The sequence below is a fragment of the Acinonyx jubatus genome, chromosome A3, assembly GCF_027475565.1.
Source record: "Acinonyx jubatus isolate Ajub_Pintada_27869175 chromosome A3, VMU_Ajub_asm_v1.0, whole genome shotgun sequence".
In the NCBI taxonomy this organism is placed as follows: Eukaryota; Metazoa; Chordata; class Mammalia; order Carnivora; family Felidae; genus Acinonyx; species Acinonyx jubatus.
In genome coordinates, this window is record NC_069388.1 from 37,890,072 (window position 1) to 37,913,236 (window position 23,165).

The 23,165-nt window shown below is 42.0% G+C and overlaps 1 protein-coding gene across 1 annotated transcript in view; it reads left to right on the plus strand.

Moving 5' to 3' along the window:
* Positions 1-23,165, plus strand: part of SPTLC3 (serine palmitoyltransferase long chain base subunit 3) — a 131,645-nt gene that overhangs the window by 83,550 nt on the left and 24,930 nt on the right. Inside the window, exons 8-9 of the mRNA XM_015079644.3 lie at positions 3,240-3,459; positions 12,062-12,188. Coding sequence (XP_014935130.1) covers positions 3,240-3,459; positions 12,062-12,188 — 347 coding nt within the window. The remainder of the gene's footprint in view (positions 1-3,239; positions 3,460-12,061; positions 12,189-23,165) is intronic.

Here is a 23,165-nt window from a genome sequence, read left to right on the forward strand (position 1 = left end):
TCCTAACATCAGCTAGCCCAGCCCCAGCGAAGGATAGCTAATTAGCTGCCTTGAGTGTCTGCAAACTGTTCAGCATTAACTCTGGCTCCTGCCAAATTCGGTTCCAGAACAAAGAATGGCTCTTTGTGACATGGCAGGTTTTTAGCATAGTTGTGTTACCAACTTATAACATGTTAAAGATGAGAAGTAGATTCTAGAATTTTGAGGGCATATAGCCATTTATTATGTATGACACCCATATGCCTCTCTCCTAGAAGATTCGACACAGAGTATTGTCAAGGGCTACCAATTTCTCAAGTTGGGCCTCACTGCAACCATTTTCTCCTAAGCTCCTCCTACGAAAAAGAATGACTCAACGAGTGCTCATTATGTGTCAGACACTTCACAAGCATTATTTCTAGGCTTCCTTAAAAAGACCTTATGAGCAGGGTTCCATCATCATGCTTGTTCTACGTGAAGCAAAGAACATATCACGTACGTTGCCCAAGTCCTCAGCTGGGAAGTGGTGTGGCTACAATCTAAGCTTAGTCAGATGGCCTTACCTTCTACTCTCAATGCAAACCATGTGAACAAGCAATTAATCTAAGAAAATACTGGAATTAACTTACAAACTTATATAAGAGAAAATTACTGTATTTGTTTTCCATTTCATGAAAATCTGAAAACAGCCATTCAGACTGGCCTTGTGAAAAACACAAATGCAGTAAACTGGCTTCATTAAAATTACCAACTTCTGCTCTGCAGAAGAGCATGCCACGAGAACAGGAAGACAAGCCAGAGACTGGGAGAAAATATTTGCAAAAGATAGATCTGATAAAAGACTGTTATCTAAAATACACAAAGAACTCTTAACACTCACCAGTAAAAAACAAACAACCTGATTAAAAAGACCTTAACTGACACCTCACCAAATAAGATACATACATGGAAATTCACATATGAAAAGATGCTTCACATCATATGTCATCAGGGAAATGTAAATTAAAGCAACAAGATACCGCTATACATCTGGTAGGAGGCCAGAATCTGGAAAAATGACAACAGTAAAATGCTGGCGAGGATGTATGTGCCACAACAGAAAGACTTATTATACACTGGTGCTGGGAATGCAATATGTACAGCCACTTTGGAGGACAGTTTGGTGGTTTCTTACAAAATGAAACATATTCTTACCATACAATCCAGCAATCATGCTCCTTGGTATTTACCCAAAGGAGTTGAAAATGTGTCCATACAAAATCCTGAAAGTGGATGTTTATAGCATCTTTATTCACAATTGCCAAAACTTGGAAGCAACCAAAATGTCCTTCAAGTCAGAGGATGAATAAGTTAACTGTGCTACATCCAGACAATGGAATGCTATTTGGCACTAAAAATGAAATGAGCTCTCAAGCCATAAAAAGATATGGAAGAGACCTAAATACATATTAATAAGTGAAAGAAGCCAATCTAAAAAGTCTACCCAGTGCATGATTTCAACTATATGGCATTCTGGATAAGGCAAAACTCTGGAGAGAGTGAAAAGATCAGTAGTTGCCAGGGGTTGGGTGGGGAGAGGAACAAATAAGCAGAACACAGTGGATTTGGGGGGCAGTGAAGATAGTCTGTAAGATATCCTAAGAATGGGTACATGTCGTCATACGTTTGTCCAAATTTACAGAATGCACAACACCAAGAGACAACCCTCATGTTAACTCTGGACTTTGGGTGGTGATGATGTGTCAACATAGGTTCATTTGTAACAAAGGCATTGCTCTGGTGAGGGATGTTGATAATGGGGAAAGTTATGCAGATGTGGGGCAGGGAGTGCATGGGAAATCTCTGTACCTTCTGCTCAATTTTGATGTGACCTTAAAACTGCTCTAAATAAGAAAGGCCTTTAAAGAAACCAAAAGTACAAATCCTGCACTTGATGATCATTATACTCCCTCCAGACCAACACTACTTGGCCTGGGCAACTGCACAACCAGCTGGACTGTTTTGACTGAATCGATCTGACACTTAAGTTTATTTTTGTAATGCATTAAATTTAATAAATAAACTAATTAGGAAGAAGGGAGAAGTTCAACTTTCTGTTTGCGTCAATCGATTAGTTCTTGAACTAAATTGAAGGGTTGCTTGAGTTGTTTGACAATCTCCTTTGTGTGGTGAGGGTGAGAGTCTGTGTGTTTTCATAGAACTCGCCTGTCAGTGCAGTCAAAACTGTGTGTGGTATAGACACAGCTCACCAAGTGTTCTGACAACTGATTAAAGCCAAAAGTTCTTTTCAATCCACTGAGTTCCAAAGGTGCCATGTAAATATGAATTTTACTTATTTATTTACTTCATATTTTTCCCTTTGCTGGAGGACTTGAAGTGATTTTGCAATTTACAATACCATGAAAAATTAAGCACTTAGGACTAAAATAAAAGGATTCATCTATGGCAGTGGTTCTCAAAGTGTTGTTCCCAACCAGCAGTAGGATATCTCCTGGGAGCTTGGTAGAAATACAAATTCTCAGCCCACCCCAAATCTGCTAAATCAGGATCTCTGTGGGGAGTTGGAGGGAGGCAGTAATCTATGTTTTAACAAATAATTCAGGGGATTCTGATGCTCACTCAAGAATGAGAACCATTGGCCTAAAGGAATAAAAAGATGGGACACTACCAGATACCTCAAATAAGCCCTTGATTTCTAATAAGCACTGAAGAAGAGATCCTGAGAACTTTCTATGGTGCTTTTTTTAATACTATGTGTCTTAAGCAGAGTTCTTCTGTGTGTTTTTAATTCTTTCCTTTAATCTTTGGCAATTCAAGCACTGAGTTTAGGTCAGACGGAACTGGTCAAACAGAGAGCAGCAACCTGATAAAGATGGATTACCATAGAGCAATTTAATTAAAACTAGCAAAATACCTAGAATCCAAAATGGTCAGTCTAGTTACACTAGTTGACTTTACAAATAAATCGATCAACAATGCAGGGAGCTAGTTGTTTACTTGGGAATTAGCTATAACAACTCAAAGCACTTAAATCTACTGAATGTGAATTATACCAACAAAATAATACCAGATTAGCTTTACAAGATTAACAGAGTTATTTTAGCAAAATAGAATATGCCTTAAGAAGAAAGGAATTGCATATCCCTGTCATGGCTGACTGGTGTCAGGGCAGGCTGTCTGAGAAGTACTGGAAGGGAGACCATCACAGAGCTTCCCAAGAAAGTGTACGCAAGTGACAAGCATTTCTCCTTATGCCCTAGCATGGAAGGTTCCATCGTGAATCTGCCCCAGATCGTGGCTCTAAAGAAGAAATACAAGGCTTACCTCTACATAGACGAAGCTCACAGTATTGGGTCCGTGGGCCCAACTGGCCGGGGTGTTGTAGAATTCTTTGGACTGGACCCTCGAGATGTTGATGTGTTTATGGGCACATTCACCAAAAGCTTTGGAGCCTCAGGAGGTTACATAGCTGGAAGGAAGGTAAGAGAGGGACTCCCTGTGTCTATTTAAAGCCTGAACACTCTGGGGACACAGTCTGCAGGGCTTCTCTGGATTCCGTGAGGACTTCAGTTCACTCCACCACACCTCAATAGATCATGGCAACCCAGATACAGTGGCTTCACAGCCAAGTAGACCCAGAATGTCAAAGAATTCACTCTCTAATAGTGAATAGTAATCACATTGTAATAAAATGACAACACCAGAAGTATACACAAAGACTTAGTACAAGGAGAGGTATGGTTCACTCTGCAAGGTAGTATCTAAGGAGTCTTAGAATAAATACCAGTTTTGTAGACAAATGATAGGGGAAGGTATCTTTCAAAAAGAGGGAATAATGTATAGCAAACCACAGAAATTGATAAGGGAACGTTACAGAATGAGAAGTAGTTTGGTTTTTGTAGCATGAAAAACATAAAACAGGTAATAGCAACAGTGGGCAAAGGTCAGATTATTAATGAGGTTGACCCTGTGCTACAAGTTCTGGGTTTTAAGAGTTTTAATCAAAGCCATAGTAAGATCAGAAATGCCTTTTCAAGAGATTTTCTCTGCAAAATAATTCTATCCCACATTTTGGATAAGCCATACATCAAATTGTGTCACCCTCTAATATCTTCTTTGTTAAGATTTTATTTATTTATTTATTTATTTATTTATTTATTTATTTATTTATTTATTTTAAGTAATCTCTATCCCCAATGTTGGGCTCGAAATCATGACCCTAAGATCAAGAGTCACATGCTATGCCTACTGAGCCAGCCAGATGCCCCTCTAATATCTTATCTACATGATTTTAAATTCTCACCTGATGGAATCAGACTATTGAGTGTTATCCCTGTTGTTTTAGGGCCAATATCATCAAGGGGATTGCCAATATAAACCAATAAATGTTTAAAAGAAATTAAAGAGAGGGGTGCCAGGGTGGCTCAGTAGGTTAAGCATCCAATTCTTGGTTTGGGCTCAGGTCATGATCTCATTGTTTGTAGGATGGAGCCCCATGTCAGTCTCTGTGCTGCGCATGGAGCCTGCTGAAGATTCCCTCTCTCTCCCTGTCCCCCACCATCTGCCCCTCTCCCCAACTCATGTTCACTTGCTCTCTCTTTCTCAAAATAAATAAACTTTTAAAAAATAATAAAAAATAAAAGAAATTAAAGAGAGGATCTGATTGATAAAGAAGCCTGTTGTCTGCCCTTTATCCAAGTCCTGATAGCTGTCTCATTCAGGCCTACACCTGTCCCAAAGTGACTTATGACAGTGATGTTGGCTTCTCTGAGGAGGCACACTGGGCCCAAAACCAGTGCATGCAGGTGGCATCAACAGTTTCTCCAAAATTCCTAATTCTTTACTCATTACTTACACACAAGAGTTCAGATTCCTGGTAAACTAGTTAGACAAATTAGGGATTGTAGCAGAATACAGTCTATTCACTGAAAGCCCATGATTTAAAACAACAGATTTCACTGTGGTCCCTTACCTTGCCATGAGATGCACAAATGCTTCAAATGTTCAGAGTATTCAGTGGTCTTGACCCTTCAGTAAGCATTACTTTCTTCTAAGCTCAAAGCATCGTTTTCCATCCTCCCTCCACTGGCCTTTGGGAATTAGTTTGGTAATGCTAAAAACATAGGGAATGCCTAGGATCTACAAAATTTAGCTAAATCTGGTGAAAGGTTAAACGTTCCCTTCTCAACTGTCGAAGCAAGGGGATCAGAGGGTCTCAAATTTAGGAGGTCCCTTATCCGGGTTACATTGCTTTGTGAGCTTGTGGTTTTGTGATTACTTTAGCAGCAGTTCTGAGCTACAAAATTTTTAACCAAGCGTAACTATGTTTCCTGAACCAAGGGCACCTGAATAAACTGAAGCAAGCATATCCTTGAAATGTTGTCAAATTTGGTAGATGTCACATTTTCCCCCTGGAGTTCCTTCATCTGATATCTGCTTTAAACAAAGACCCCTGACTGGCCTGAAGTCAGGTCCAGCTCACTCGGTTCTCTCTTACTCTCCATCCTAAAGTCAGGAGGACTGTTTTAAAAGTGTATTTGTTCTTATCTATGTAACTCGTATTCATTTGGGACAGACACTGGGCAATTGTGGAAAATTATCATTTATATTAATTGCAATGCAGAAAAATGTTCATTTTCTCTTTAAAATACTCATTCTCTGCGCGCCTGGATCCAGAGAACGGCATCATCCTTCCCCCACCCATTTCCTTTCCAGAGGAAAGGTCTTCTCCAGGTCTTCTCCCGCTCCACACTATACACTGCAGTCTCTGAATTTACCACTAGATGGCAGCAAGAATTAGAGCGTGTTTGGCAGAGGTCCATTAGTCCCTACAGAGACTTACTGCCCTAAAAGAGCAAGATGCAAAACCTAGAAAACATAGGGCAGTTTCCAAGACGTGGAGGCCACTTGAGAAAGTGTTTATATGTGCCATTCCCTGATGAGTTCAAAATCAGTTAAATACACACCTGTCTGGAATGGTTTTGGTGAGTCTGTGAGAAACTCCGATAAATTGGTTTCCTTCAAACCTGCTATGCCTAAGAGTTAATGGAATTTTGGTATCTGCTTGTCTGTACCTTTAGTTTTGTTTTGTTTTTTTAGTTATGTTAATTTTATTTTTTTTAATGTTTGTTTGTTTATTTATTTATTTATTTTTGAGAGAGAGCATACATGCATGAGCAGGGGAGGGGCAGAGAGACTCTCAAGCAGGGGATTCAGACAGGACGTGGGGTTGGATCCCACCAACCGATCCCAGGAACTGTGAGACCACGACCTATGCTGAAATCAATAATCTGATGCTTGGGGCACCTGGGTGGCTCAGTCGGTTAAGCCGCCGACCTCGGCTCAGGTCATGATCTCGCGGTCCGTGAGTTCAAGCCCTGCGTCGGGCTCTATGCTGACAGCTCAGAGCCTGGAACCTGTTTCAGATTCTGTGTCTCCCTCTCTCTGACCCTCCCCCGTTCATGCTCTGTCTCTCTGTGTCTCAAAAAAAATAAAATAAAATAAAACGTTAAAAAAAATTTAAAAAAATAATAATCCGATGCTTAATCAACTGAGCCACCCAGGTGCCCCAAGTCATATTAATTTTAAATTACGTGCGGTTTCCATTTAACTCATGGTTTTCAATCCTCTGGATTTTGGATTCTTTTTGCAAAAAAAAAATTTCACTTTGACTTTGTTTTGAATTAGGATTTTTAATTGATAGGTCATAGGATTGGACAAATGCTAACAGTTTTAATTTGAAAGAAATCTTTCCACTTACCTATTTAAATAATAGAAGAGTTTTCAGAGTTTAATCATATTTTCTCCTGGACATTTTGCAGTGTATACTTCAGTTTGGGGGTATACTGCAAAATATCCAGGATTCTAACCTTTGAGTACAAAAGCAACAAAATTTACCCCTAAGAATGTTAAAATGCACACACTATAACTTTACATTTTTCTGAAACCCTAATAATTTCAATTTCACTATGTTCACGGGGTTCTTAGTGCATCTTGAGATTTGAAAATAATTACTTGGGCCAAAATATCTAGAAAAACGTACAACTGTCTGGCTCTCTTTTTAAATGTCAGTGTTAGGGTTAAAAGTAGAGAGACTATGTTCCTAATAGCAGTTTCTAGGAGGCTCTAGAAGTCTTTGTGGAGTTGATCAAAGTCAGCACTACAGTCTTTGTTAGCCACCAGACATGTCACAGAAAGAAAAGTGTTTGGAAACAAGGGGAGAAAAAAATGATTTGGTGTTAAGATAGTATCACTGAGAGTAAAGATTCTGTCTTGGCCTCAGGCTTGCTGTCAGAGAATGTCCGACAAAGTCATCTCTGCTTGTTGTAATTTACTGCCCTGGCCTCCACCTTCTCTCCCCGCTTTAGGGAGACTGCCCAAATGGTCTCTCCAGAGCCAGCAAGATTTTGCTATTTTGTTCACTTTGAGTTTAGAACTGCTGTAGATGATCTGTGAGCAACCCAACTTGGAACATTCTGTCCTTTCAAGACCTTTGAGGTATCAGATAATGACTTCTCTCCACCTGTTAGAGCCTGAGCTGATGGGGCTAGGTTTCTTATTTTTGTTTTTTAATGTGTGTGTCGATCCAGTTGCTAAGGAGGTGTGGTCAACACTGAAGACCCTGATTTTGAGGGGTCCAAATATGTCTCAGGCATGGATCCTGAGTCCCCTTGCATGCCTGCTGCTAACCACTGGCTTTCATAGTCTCCATAGGCTGAGAAGATTGCAAGCAAGTGAAGAAAAGGTAGCCTTAATGATTGATAGATGGCAGGGCTAGAATTCTGGAGGAGGGAAGTCTGACAGGGCAGCCAAGTTTGGGGTGAGCGTTAGCCTGTGTGCCAGACAAAGGCAGGCCTCTTGCAGAAGCTAGCTCTGTCCTGTCTGCTCAGCCCCGGCTATATTTAACAGCCCTTTGAAGTAAATGGGGGTCATGGTATGAACACCGAGATGTTTATTCTAAGAGCCTCCTGTCTGACTTCCTCAGCAAACTACCCTTGCCCTTGAACTCCAGGCCTATGGGTAGAGAAAATAATCAGGGTTTTGAACTTACAAAAAAGACTTGGAAACCTTGGTAGGAGGAGACCTCTAACCCACCCTGAAGGAAGACATAACCCAGACTTTCCTTGAAAAGACCAAAGCAAACTCTTAATTCATGGCTCCTGGTGCCCAGTGGGGGAATGAGAAGAGGGAACCAGAAACCAGGCATCAAGACCTTCCTTGATGCTCAGCAGAAGTTACTTAAAGAGCCCCTCTTTCTGAACCACACAAGAAAACTAGCGCTGTCCACAAACTAAGACCTTCAGAGGGAGGGGACCCAGTCTAAAAGAAATAAGATGGTGGGCAAGACAGTCTTAATGTTAAAAGGGAATGATAACTGCTTTGATGAGGCTTTTATTCAATGCACATGACCTTGGCTTTATGAAATTTCCCAATTTGGAAAGGAAAATTAGGGGCTGAGGACATTGAGAAGAGCCCTTTAGGGACACAAGAAAGCTTTGTCTTGTTTCTTTGTCTGATCTTTGTCAGTGATGCCCCAAAATGAAGAGAATGTTTCTATTCTTATTCCTAAGCATACAGCTTAGTTACCCTCTATATACCCTATATACTTCAGGGACCCTCCCCATCCTTCCTCACTCCCTAAAACCCCTCTTCTTTTCATTAGATCATCAGTATTTACCAGGCCCCTGCTAGGTACCCACCATTCTGGACTTTAGAAGAGTGTTTAATCCATCCCTACTCTCAAGGGGGTCTCACTCCCCTTGGAGAAACAAGAGCAATAGCCCCAAAGAATTTTGAGATTGATGTGATTCGGTCTGTAGTTTAGTGCTGTTGACACTTGAGTATATTAGGGATTCTTCCCACCTCCCCCCAAAAAGGAGCAATCTGTGGATCAGGGAAAGTATCACAGTGAAGTACAAGTGAAGGTGGTAGTCTCTGTGCTCCCCTACCCGCCTCACCGCATGCCAGGCCAGCCCCTCTGGTCTGGAGAAGTATTGTAGTGTGGTGCTAAGGGTGGGGATTCCAGAGCCAGGCCGTTTGGGTCCAAATCCTTGTTATCCAACCATGTTTTGGTTGGATAATGAGCCACCCAAGCACATCTTTAAGGATTTTTTAAATTTTTTTCATTTATTTTGGGGGGGTGCAGAAAGAGAGGGAGAGAGAACCCCAACAGGCTCTGTGCTGTCAGCCCAGAGCCCTATGCGGTCTCACAGACCGTGAGATCATGACCTGAGCTGAAATCAAGAGTTAGACACTTAAACTGACTGAGCTACCCAGGTGCCCCCTAGGTACTACATATATATTAACTCATTTAATTTTCATAATGACCCTGAAGTTAGTATTACTATTATCTCATTTTTCAGAGAAGAAAAGCAAAACCCAGAGAGATTTAGTAACTTGCCGATGGTCACACATCAGTAAGTGGCAGAGCCAGGATTTGAACCCAAGCAGTCAGGTTCCAGAGCTTGTCCTGTAACTCCTTGATCATGCTTCCCTTCAAGGGAATAACTTTGTTGTGGGAAATTTTCCCTCTACTCCCGACTGACTCTTTATGCTTTGCTGATAAGATGCCGGCCTCATTCCTAATTTTAGCACATGCCCATGCCTTTCCCTTCCTCTGCATCTGTCCAAATCCATCCATCCTTCAAGGCCAGATCACCTCCTTGAAGCAGCCCCTTCCAGCCTTAGTCCACATGAGCCCCCATCATCCTGTCACCTGTGCCCTACCCACTCTCTCCTACTCAGCTTCCCCAGCATTGTCAGGAGGCACCAACTCTCAACAGAGAAAGAAAACCTTTGATGTTGCTCATGGAGCAGCACTGAGCATAATGCTGTGAAGAACAGCCTGGCTTCAGCTACCCTGGAAAATGACCACCTCTCTCTCTCTCTCTCTCTCTCTCTCTCTCTCTCTCTCTCCCTCTGAGCTGCACACTCTCCACCCCCACCCCTGCCCCCCAATCCTCCAGAGTGAACTTTCCAAATACTGTGTGGCCAATGCTTTAAGTCAAGCCATCATGATGCACATACTCTTTGACTATGGTGAAAACCCACCCAACTGCCTGTATGAGATTCACTAAACAAAAGCATAGATGGAAACTTAATTTTAATTTTAATGTAAGTGGATAATGGCTACCAGGGACTAGTCTTTATATCTTCCTTCTCTTCTTAGGCTCCCATATCTAGAACAGAGCCTGGAGCAAGTCCTTGTACAAATTTGCTGAAGGAAAAATGAAAGCAGAGAAGAAGGCCCCGGGGGCAGGGAGAAGAAAGAAAAAGGACAGGAAAGGATAAGAAAGGATAGGGAAGGGAAGGGAAGAAGGAAATACTTAGGAATGGAGAGGAGAAAAAGATTTAAATGGAGAATTTGAAACAAAAAAGGGAATCAGAGTAGAAGGAAGAAACAAAAGAAAGAAATGAGTATGAAATGAAGGACAATAGAAAGAAAGTTGGGGAAGAAGGATGATGGAAGAGGAGATTTAGAATGAAGGACACATTGAAGGAGGCAGGAAGGGACAGAATGGAGCTGCTAGTGTCCCCCATGGTCCAGGTAGGTGCATCACATCATCAACCACCTGTGAGATAGGCCGTTCACTTTACTGAGGAAAATGAGCTCAGAATGCTTAAAACGGTGGGACCCCTGAGTGGCTCAGTTGGTTGGGCGTTCGACATTGGCTCAGGTCATGATCTCACAGCTTGTGGGTTCGAGCCCACATTAGCCTTGCTGCTGTCAGGGCGGAGCCAGCTTCCGATCTTCTGTTTCCCCTCTCTCTCTCTTTCCCTCCCCCACTGGCACTCTTCCTCTCAAAACTAAATAAAACATTAAAAAATTTAGAAAAAAAGAATGTTTAAAATGCTTGTGAACAACCATAGTACCCATTCTCCAAGCGAGATGGAAAAGTGAAGGGTGGGCACAGTCCCAGGCTTAGGGGTGGAAATGGGTGTTTAGGAGGAGATGGGTCTGCCCAAAGCAGGGCTTTACCCAGTTCACCTTATGAGGGAATAGATCAGAAAAGACCCCTCAGTGGGATTCTAAACTGTCTCCTCATCTTTGAAGAGAAGGTGGCTGATCCTTTTCTGACTCATTGCTAATTTGAGAACTATCATCAGCCCACTAGCTCTTCTGCAGAGCATCCTGAGGGTCCTAAGCCATGAGCCAGCACAGGTGGACCAGTGGATGGTCCAGTCAGTCAATACTGAGCACCTCCAGATGCAAGCTTATGGCCCTCCCCACTGTGGCATTGTGTTATAGGAGCTTCTTAAGGCTTTCAGCAAGCTTACCTGGGACCTTCTATTTGGCCTCAGGAGTCAGGCATGCAAGCAAAGAGTCATTCCTATCACTAAAGACCAGCATCTGCAGTGGGTCAGCACTCCAAATAACGTTGCACAAAAATTGCAATAGCTGTCTGCTGACCAAGGCATAACCAGAGTCTATCTTGTCCTCATGTATAATCTGGTTTAATTTCCCACCTCTCCCTTCTGCCACTCCCTTTTCTTCTTTATCTGTCTTGATTCTTTAAGACCATTCCTCCTCTTCACTGAAGCCCTCCCTCCCCATCTCCTCCTCTTCACTGAAGCCCTCCTTTCCACTCTGCTCCCACTAGCAATACCCATCCCTGTCTTCCAAAGTCTTATCACCCTATTGCATATACAGGTTTGCACGTCCTGTTACTTTTCCTCCCATTACTTTTCCCTGGGCACAATCTAATGTTGTAGGCTCAAGGGCAAGAAACACATCCTGTATTCTTTGGAGATTCCTGCATACAAAGCCAGTGCTCCTACGTGCTAGGTATTCAACAAATGTTTGGGAAATCGTTTTTCCTTTACACATGTAGTTTTGCCTTACAGACTTTAACTCCGAATTCTCAGCATCCCACTTTTGTATGCCATGTAGGTTTTTGAGGGAGAGGCTAAGAAGAAGAGATAACACAAAATAAACTGTTTGGTGATTCCCCCTTGAAAATCAGACCACATTCGAGAATCAAATGTCTTGTCCTATGGTAGGTGGGGAGGGGATGAGATATAATTCTCACCACAAACACTGAGACTTATTTGCCTTCTTTTGGGGCTTACTCTTTTATTAAAGGACCTTGTGGATTATTTACGAGTTCATTCACATAGTGCTGCTTATGCTACATCCATGAGCCCACCAATAGCAGAGCAAATCATCAGATCAATGAAATTTATCATGGGACTGGATGGAACCACACAAGGTAAGAGGGTATGAGGGGAGCACAACTCCCGTAAATCCTTCCTTAAACTTCTCTCTGTCTCCCTTCTGCCTTATCAATCTGCCCCCTTCTCAGATATATACCTTTGTCTTCACCCAATTTGTAAAATCAATTTGTACAAACCCAATTTGTACGTGATATATAATAACCCATAGTACAAAAATACACTAGCACACACACAAAAAGAAAGAAATGCTTTTTTTTAAGCAAAGAAAACTTTCTAATTCACCTCTTAACATGATCAGCAAAGTTGGATAATTTTGTGTGATCAGTTCCGTTAAAATGAAGCAAACAGCGGTATGTGTTTGCCTGTGCCTGCTTGGGGCTGTCACTTGTGTTTCCCTGGAAACAAGCCAGAGGTTGGGAAGGGTTTGGTTACCACTGCCCACTTGAGGATATGTGGACAGAACACACACGACAACTTCCCAGTCATTTTGCAGACATTTGGGTCACCACAGCCAAAGTGTGTTTCTTTGCTCAAGCCAAAGGAGCTTAATCGTCTCTTTGAAAAATTGTTTCATCAAAGCCTTTTGGAACTCTCCTTCTATCTCTTAGATACAGCTTACAGAACTTCTACTACATATCACAGTGGGGATACAATGATGAATAAGGCAGTCTTGCTGCCAGGCAATCGAGTGAATGCATTTATGGAAGTTGCAGATTATCCTGGCCCCAGGACTGGTCCCTGAGCCATAAAATCCATGTGCCCCCCCCCACCTCCCAGCTGGTGGGAAGCCCTCCATTGTTGAGTGCAACCTTCCAAGCCTCCTGCTTCAGTACAAGCATGGGGAGATCCATTTCCCAATTTTATTAAAACAGCAGAGTACTTTATTCACATACAAATTTTACCCAGAAGTCTCCTATATACAACAGATTGGAACAGGGCTGAGCTGGTTGAAGTTGTGTCTCTACCTACCTTCATGCTGGCAGCCCCTGAGGTCCTAGTGCTCCCCAGGACACTGGTTTGAAAAATCCCCGAGATAGACCTTTACTTTTCACTAAAACAGGAAAATGGCTTGCAGAAAGATTTTCTTCTTCCATGTAAAATGCAGTGATTGACTGTTCTCCAATGTCTCTTCCAACCTTGTCTTTGGGGTTTTATGATTCTGTCTGTTGTTGAATCGTCCGCGTGCAAAGGAAATAAAAATCCAATCTAGGGAGTCCATGTGGTGCAATGGTTAAAGGCATAATCTGAAAGCTGCTACCTGGATGTGACTCCTGGGATGCTATTGACTCGTGCTTTAACAAGTGATTTAACTTATTTGTTCACCTCTGAGCAAGTTTACCTCCCAATGTGTCGTTCCTCCCACTGTAAAATTAGGAAAATAATATTGATTGAGCTCATGTTTCTGTGAAAATTAGGTAAATTAAGATATATAAAATTCTTAAAATTATGTCTGAAAACAATTATTTAGCGACCATCTTATAATTGCTCACTACTGTTATTTGCTATTATTATTGAGGTGTTCAAATCTCAGGTGATAAGTATTTGGACCACATAGAGGGGTGCTGTAGGAAAGATTCTTATGATGGAAGAGAGGTAAAACTAGATGTCCTCCAAGGCCCTGGATTAGTCAGGATAAGAAAAGTTATGCCACCATAACAAATAAACCCTCTATGGCTTCCTGGAACCAAAGTTTAGTTCTTGCTCATGCCAAGTCTAATACAAGTAGACAACTCTCTGCACAGCTGTCCTCCATGGGGGCAGTGACTCAGGCTACTTGTAGCCTGAGGCTTGGCAGTCTCCTGGCAGAGAACAGAGGAGCATCCGCCTGGAAAAGACACTTACCACCTTGCTTATAGTCCTTTGGCCAAAACTAGGCATATGACCACACCCACACAAATTTGTGGGAGAGGGAGTTAGTAAATTAAAGGATATGGCAGAGATAAGCAGATAACCTTTCAACCTTTTAAAACCAAAGCTAGAAATAGAGTTGCTCCCATGTGAGCTGTCCTAGTTGCATGAAAAAACTGGTCTGGAACCTCTGGCTTCTCAGGAAGCTATATTGATGATCTTCCTGAAGTTCATGCATTTCTTAATGGAAAACAGTTGTTTGAAATTTAAGCTAAAATACGAGTTAAATGAATTGTCCTACAGTGACAAAAATGGTATTATTTTAAAGTTGAATAACTAGGAGGGGTGCCTGGGGATACCTCAGTTAAGTGTCTGAGTGTTGGTTTTGGCTCAGGTCATGATCTGGTGGTTCATGAGTTCGAGCCCCACATCAGGCTCCACACTGACAGTGCAGAGCCTGCTTGGGATTCTCTCTCTCTCTCCCTCTCTCTCTGCCCCTCCCCTCCTTGTGTTCCCTCTCTCATGTAGTGAATAAACTGAAAGAAAGAAAGAAAGAAAGAAAGAAAGAAAGAAAGAAAGAAAGAAAGAAAGAAAGAAAGAAAGAAAGAAAAAGGAAGGAAGGAAGGAAGGAAGGAAGGAAGGAAGGAAGGAAGGAAGGAAGGAAGTTATCCAAAAATTAGGAGCACTAATTTCTTAAACCTTTTAGTGTATATGCTCTCAGAGTCAGTTAATTTACATGTACCCAACCTGATAATCATTTCCTTGCCTCCTCTGGATTGGTTTACCTCTTCATCACAGACAGAACTCACTCTGTTTATCTGATCACAGATGAAGATCTGCAGAAAAACCACATTGAAAGATTTGATCATTTGTTCTTTGATAGTCTTCTAGCATCAATTTTTCTTCCTCTGAGGTGGGAGATATTTCCCTTGGTTCTCTCTCTTAGCCTTCTAATTAATTAGTTGGTTATTATTCTTTTTACCTCCCAGTTAAACTTTCTCACTTTACTCCTTCTGCCATCTTAATAGGGAAAAGAAAGAAAAAAGAACAGAGAAGGCAATGTGTGGTGTCTGTTTTCTAAGAGCCAAGATGGGAGGACCCAAGGGGAAAGACAGGACAATTTCTTTTCAAAGGGATGAACAAAGGAAAGTAGTAGAAAAGAAAATTGACAGAATCATCAGCCAAGTTTCAGATGGTTCTGCCTGACACATCTTTTGAAGAATTCAAAGGCACCAGTGAATATTCATGCTGGCCTCATTTACAACAATGCCTGCTTTAAATGAAATGAATAGGACAGGTTGGGAATATTGCATTAACTCACCCCTTTCTGCTGAGATATACGGACACTCGGACACTCGGGGTAAAGTTGCCCGGAGCTCAAAGGGATGTACTATGTCATGCCAGAGCTGCCTTACAGGATCTGAGAAAGAGAGTCAGGCTCCGAGCCTTCATCTTTGGCCCACTCCACTGCAACTGTGATTGGAGCCTTTCAAGGCTTTGTTTCAGGTTGAGTTTGGGGAGCAGTTGGCCAGATCTGTCCCTTGATGAATATCTTCACTTTAATCTGCAATGCAAAGCCATAGGCTTCAAAGAGAGGCAAGCTACAGGAATAAGGTCAGTGTTCCTTTGAAGCCAAAGTTCAAAGATGAAATAGCAGTCTCAGTGAAATGACAATGTTTATGCACAGCCACCTTCACTCTGCAGCCAGGCTGCTCCTGGAGTTAATGCACACAGGCTGAGGGGCTGCAGGCCATGCATGCATTCCACATGCACCAAGGCCCTTTTAATCTCCTGGCCTGTCACATCGTGCTGCACAATTAGCCCAAAGTGGAGATTTGGTTTCTCCATCCTAATGGTGGTTGGGTGGTCCATAAGCCAAGTCGATGCTGTAAGCCCCTTAAAGGCAAGAAATGTGTCTTGAATTAATCTGGTGTTCCTGTGAGTGTCAGACCCGGTGCTCGGCTTAATAAATACGTCATGATTCACCTTCCATCTCACTGGGCTCCTCGATTTCAGGTCAGTGTTTATGCTAAACGAGATCTAGAGGATGTTTATCTCACATGACTGGAAGCCTGGAATCCATTCCACGCCCATGCAGCAGCTGGAGGGATCACTCAGTATTTGGGATCCTCTGTACCTGACACCACTTTTGAAGGGGTCCGGAAAGATTGCAGCTTGATCATTCTCTTCACCTAGCCGTGGTATAAGCCACCACGGGAGGCTAAGCCCCAAACCATAGCAACCCCCCTAAGAAAGCACTGGCAACAACTGTCTTATTATTTATTTAAATCTTTGATTCATATTTTTTTAATTAATCAGTAATATTCTTTTTGTACTTCCAATCTTGGCCTCCTTCCGCACTCTCCCTTTCCCCACCCTGGGTAATCTTTGCCTTCTCGGAGAATATAGAGGGTGTATCTCATGGAGGATTAAGGGTGTGCACTCTGGAGCAGCTGGTGGCTCAGTCGGGTAAGCTTCTGACTTCACCTCAGGTTATGATCTTGAGGTTCACAAGTTCAAGCCCTGTGTCAGGCTCTATGCTGACAGCTCAGAGCCTGGAGCCTGCTTTGGATTGTGTGCTCCCTCTCTCTCTCTGTCCCTCCCCTGCTTGTGCTCTCTGTCTCTCAAAAATAAAAAAAGTTAAAAAAAAAAATGGGTGTGTGCAATCTGCAGCCAGACTGCATATAGCCCAGTCTCCCTGCCACCCTTGTTCTGTGACCAGCAACCTACTTAGTCTTGCTTAGCCTTGGTCCCTTATCTTTAATTGGGGTCATACATAGACATAAATAATGTGAGGGACTTAGCACGATGCTTGATACATAGTAAATACTCAATTAAAGCTAACAGTTACTATTATTTTAATTCATCTGCTTTCTGTCCTCCAAATTTTCAATAGTTTTTACTCATTCTAGGATTCTGCCTTTCTCTTAGACCTCCACCTACTCCATCAGCAAATACCACAGCACATCCTTTGATGTATGTCCAGAATCTGGTCCCTTCTTGCCAGCCCCAACTCTACCTGTCAGCTCCCACCTGGATTACTGGAGTATCCTCCTGAATATTCTTTCCATTCTGCTCTTGCCTTTTGATGACTTGTTTTGCATACAGAAACCAAAGCAATCTTTTAAAGAAATGTAACTCAGAATACCCTTAGTGCAAAACTTTTCATTGCTTCCCATCTTACTGGAGTGTGGAGTTCAGAATGTGGTCTTCAAGGCTTCTCCTGATAAGGTCTTCTGTTTTCCCACCATCTTTCCACCATCAGTCCACTCCAAGCAGCTGGCATCCTCATTCTTCAGGGAATGGCTCCTGCATTGGGTCTTTGCCCTTGTTGGTCTCTCCAGACCAGCATTTCTGACCAATATCTGTGTGGCCCACTCCCTCACATTTCTGGCATCTTTGCTAAACATCAGCTGTGAGGGGAGCGACCCTATCCTAAACTACACTCTCGCCTTACCTTGCTTTAGTCTCCATGGCATTTATGAGCACCTGAAAAATTACATATGCATCTCCTCATTTTTCGTTTTCCCTCATTAGAATGTAAACTCCAGGTGAACAAGCATTTTGTCCATTTTATTCATTACACTGAGAATAGTGCCTGGCAGTTACAGTTTCTCAACAAATATTTGTTCAAATACAGAATCCTCACTTTCCCTTTTAGCCCAGCAAATAAATGACTAGTCTCCACATCTCTGTGCTTGATTCTCTCCCTCCCCACCTTCTATAGGCACTGCCTCTTTTCTCAGGGATGTTCATTTCCTTCATCCTAAAAAGTTTTCCCTTATCCCTTCTTCCTCTTCCAACAGCAAGCAAGTTGCCTGTCTTCCATTGCTACAGACCTTCCTGAAACACTGACTGGTTCTGCCTGCTTCCCCTCCTCCTCCCCACTCATTTTCCAGCAACTTCATCTCATCCTCTGCCCATTTCCATGGACTCTGCTCCCTCCAAGGTCACCCCTGCTCACCTACTCCACTGGCCCTTCCCCAGCCAGACTGGTCTGACCTCTCTACCTCTTCTTCTCTTTGCAGTCTACCCTTAGTTGTGCAGACACTCTTCTTTTCTGGTTCCTTTTTTATTTTCTGTCTGTTCTTCCCCCCCACCCCTTTTCTCTCTCTCTCTTTTAGTGCTTTTTTATTTATTTTTAAGAGAGAGGCAGAGAACAAGCAGGACAGGTGCCAAAAGAGAGGGGGAGAGAGAATCCGAAGCAGGCTCTGAGGTGTCAGCCCAGAGCCCAATTTGGGGCTGGATCCCATGAACTGCAAGATCATGACCTGAGCCGAAACCAAGAGTCAGATGCTTAACAGACTGAGCCACCCAGGCACCCCCCACTTCCCTTCTCTGTTAGACATGTTCCCTGTCTTCATTTGCCAGAATTTCATCCTCTGTTTTCTTTACATTTCCCTTTGCATAAGCACACCCCCCCACACACACCTTATCCTTTCTCTTATGCAGAAACATGGGTCTCAGATCTGAGCCTGTATCATAATCACCTGGAGAGATAGTGGAAATGGATTGCCAACAGTTTCTGACTCAGAAATGCTTGTTGCACATCTCACAAGCTTCCAAGCAATGCTGATACTGTGGCCCCAGGGACCACACTTTGAGAATCACAGCTGTATGATGATCTGTAGTCATTTTCTCCCTCCCATCGGATTCTCCCATCACTCCATGAAACATGAAGTGATGATAGGTGACACGTAGACAACCTTTTCAGACATTGGTGACATTATAATTAGAATATAAACGTAATGAGCAAAGCTAGATGTAGACATAGGGCAAGAATCCCAAGAAAGAGGCTTGACCATGGTGGGCAAGTTCAATGCTGAGATGGCTGATATTAAATATTCAAAGATTTCTGCTTGACTCTTTTGATGAAAAGATGGCCCAGAACAGATATTTTATCATCATCTGTATTATGGCCAATGCACAATTAGGGCTTAGCACATTTCTTTTTAATTCAACTTGGAGAATATGTTTTGGAAGCCTACTATGTATCAGGCACTGTGCTTACCACCAGTGATATGAAGATGATGGTTTCTATTCATAAGAAATCCACAATCCATTAGTGCCTGATAGCCAAGGGCTTTGTGCCCTCATGAGATACTTGTGCTCACAATAGCCTCTCCCTTAAACTTGTGCTTCCATATAACTTTTTGAAGTACATAAAGTCATTAAGAGTTCATGATCACAATACTGATTATGTTGTTTGATTTGATAGTAGACATCTGACAGAGAGACTGCCATTTCTCTAATAATTCGTGTCTCTTGGGTTGGACAAGGTACAATAATTACTTCAAGTCTTAGTGCATCTTCAATAGGTGGAATCCATTTGGTGAGAAAGGAGATCCCCAATGGGCAACTGCTAAGTTTAAATTAAATTATGACAAATGAAGTTTAATAAGTTAAAATAAATTATGACAAAATATTTCATATTCATAACTTGGGAAGAATGGCTTTTCCTGTAAATACATGGGGTCTACTTGACTTTGCACTATAATTGTCAGCCTCCTATTGGCTACTCATTTCCCTGCTGTGATTGTTACAATTTTAATGACATGGTGTGGAAATGATATTGACACTCTTCTAAATAAACATGGTCTACTCAACCTGATATATCTATTGAATATCAGACTAAGATTTTGGAATACCTTCAATTTTAGGTCAGGATGAAATAACAACTATATTCTTATCAAGCACTTACTTGCCTCCTTGCCAACCCGCAGCCTATAGACCAATTTATCCAAATATCTAAGTTTAATCCAGACATGTAATATTTTTACTTTTTATGGAAATCAATTTTTTGATATAAAACTTAACCAGAGATAGGAATAGTTTTGGAACAATTCTAGCTATAATTAACAAGTTAGTACTTAAATTTGAATCATTCCATTGGCTAACTCAGTTCTTATTTCACCAAAATGACTTGTGGTAAAATCATAATATCCATGATGTAACCATCCTTCTCCCTTCTGGTTCTTCAGGGCTAGGCTGTTGAGATGGTCACCAACTTTTTGAATCACAAAATGTCTTTTTGCTATCATATGTGTGGAAATATTTGATGTTTATAATTGAGTGGCCAGTAGTATCCCTAGAAATGAAAACAATAGTGAAAATTTACTTACAAGAAGAAATAGACAGAATACCAATTCGTAATGTGTAATACCCAATTTCAGTAGACTACACCTTTATTATTGTTAATAAAATATCCTATGCTTATACAATAAAGTTAAGAAAAATGAAATTCTCTTTTTTTCTTCAAAGTCATACTTGTCCCTTTTTACCCTTAAACAGGAGTTTCGGGGTAACAGCAGAGATGTGTCTGGATACTGTGTAGGTAGAGGAAAAACTAAAAGTAAAATTAAGATTAAATAATAAGGGGTGCCTGGGTGGCTCAGTCGATTAAATGTCCCACTTTGACTCAGGTGATGATCTCGTGGTTTGTGAGTTTAGCCCCAAGTCGGGCTCTGTGCTGATAGCTTAGAGCCTGGAGCCTGCTTCAGATTCTGTGTGTCTCCCTCTCTCTGCCCCTCCCCTACTCGTGCTCAGTCTCTCTCTCTCTCAAAAGTAAATATTAAAAAAAATAAGATGAAACAATGATTTACGTTCTTCTTGAAAATAAGGCAATTCATCATACCAGATCCTCAAAAAGATGGGAATTTCACAGGATGGGGGTTTTTTTGTTTGGTTGGTTTTTTTATTTTTTATTAATTTTTTTTAACATTTTTATTTTTGAGAGACAGAGAGAGACAGAGTATGAGCAGGGGAGGGGTAGAGATAAAGGGAGACACAGAATCCCAAGCAGGCTCCAGGCTCTGAGATGTCAGCACAGAATCTGACACGGGGCTCAAACCCATGAACCATTATTAGATCATGACTTCAGCTGAAGTCAGATGCTTAACCAACTGAGCCACCAAGGCACCCCTCAACAATAGGGTGTTTTATCTTTTTAATTTAATATGTTTTCTAAATTTTTTAAAGTTTGAGAGAGAGAGAGAGAGAGAGAGTGAACACACACACACACACACACACACACACACACTCATGTGTGGGGGAGGGGCAGAGAGAGGAAGAGACAGAATCCCAAGTAGGCTCCACGCTGTCAGGCAGACCCCACTGTGGGGCTCAAACTCATGAACCATGAGTTTGTGACCTGAGCTGAGATCAAGATTTAGACGCTCAACCAACTGAGCCACCCAGGCACCCCTAATTTAATATATTTTCTGAATATAGTACACAGAGATTATTACTACAAAAGATAACACAGCCACAATATTACTCATATCCTTCCTTGATCATATTAGATACTACCAATCAAACTTAGATATTATCAAAATCATTACCTCAATTCTCCACTTTCAATATGAATAAAAAGCTTAACAAGCCTAACAGAGAATGGAAACCTAGGTTTTGGTGAATTTGAGCAATAAGGCTAAGGAAGGATGGGGACACTGAATCTGCAAATGGAAGCTAAGTACCTCCAGCCATTGTGCCAATACAGGAAATTCTTCCTCAAGCTGGCCTCCTTTGCCTGTCGGCAAATCAAAACAGTGATGGGCCCAGGATCTGAGGAGGAAGTATTAAATAGACACGCTCCCCAACAGAGGGCCTCCTGACACTAAATCTTTCTGAGATTTTTATTTCCTGCATGACTTGGGAAGTATTCAAATAACGTTCCATCTGTGAAGAAGTCCTTACCTGGGCCTCAGAACTCTGTCTGCACATCCCATGCTGCCTTTGGCAGGGTTGGGGAATGAAGGCTCTCAGCTAATGGGGTCACTCTCCTTTTTCCCTCTGACTATCAGCCTCTGGGATGGAGAGGCTCTCCGTGCCTGAAATGAGGAGGGGATGTCTTTTAAATCTACATTTGGTTATATTTTTTTAATGTTTATTTATTTTTGAAAGAGAGAGAGCGGGGTGGGGGGAACAGAGAGAGAGGGGGACAGAGGATCCTAAGTGGTCTCTGTGCTGACAGCAGAGAGCCCAGCCCAATGCAGGGTTCAAACTCATGAACCGTGAGATCATGACCTGAGCTGAATTTGGATGCTTAAATGATTGAGCCACCCAGACACCACTACATTTGATTACACCATGGTGTCACTATTTTATGGTAACATTGTTTATTCTAAAATTAAAATTGGGTAGTCTGTCCCTTCATTGCAAAATCCCCAGTTCTATTCACTGAGAATATCTGAGGGGCTAAAGATGACTGGTTTCTATGCAAAAAGCAACAGCTAATGGAAAAGGAGCATACATTCTGTTAGTTGAACGAGTTTAGATTATGTTTGAAATCACAGATAAGTCAAAAATTGTCAGTGATAAAATTTTTCTTAGCCTGACAAATCTATCTTCAAAATGAAAGAAAACAACTGGGACTTTCTCTGATTCCCCGGAGGCTTGTCACATTTCCTCATGTTGATTCCTCAACCACCATATAAGACCTTCCTTGCTCCGGACCCCAGACACAAATGCCCTTATGCTTTCTGCCATTCCAGCTCATCTCTCAGAACAGTCTCAGAACCAAACTCAGGGTCTTGAAATGGGGGTTCATGCTGGAGTGACCTTTCTAACTCCTGCCACCAACCCAGAGGGATCTCCCCTAACCACCCTTTCTAAAATATCACCCTCTTCTTTGTGGGTTACTCTCTTTACTCACCTGTTCTGCACCATGTTTCTTCATAGCACTTGCACCACCTGGAATTGTATACTTGCTTCCCTGGTTATCATCTGTCTCCCTCAGGAGAACACAAATGCTGTGAGGGCAAGGACACTGTCCCCGGCCCCAAGCAGTACATGTTTACTGAATGAATGACTGCATTCAGTGTAAGCTTTGGCCATATCCCATCAACTATTCACCAGGAATTGGTAGCTTCTTTATGTGTGTTCATGATGTTTCCTCTCTCTGGAAGGTGTTCATCTCTCCCCACAACCCACTTATACCCATTCTTTATCTCCTAACCCCTATTCAGCCTTCTAAGCCCTATCTCAATGACTGCAGTCAGAAAATATTCCTTCCCTCCTCCATCTCCTGCAATTTTCCCCTCCTCCGATGTTAGTCACACACTCCCAACCCAGCCCTCCAAGTAGTTAGTGATTGGTTAATTAATTGTGCCTTAAGTATCAAATATGTAAGTGAATGAATAGATTTGGGGCCATGCAGATTTCCT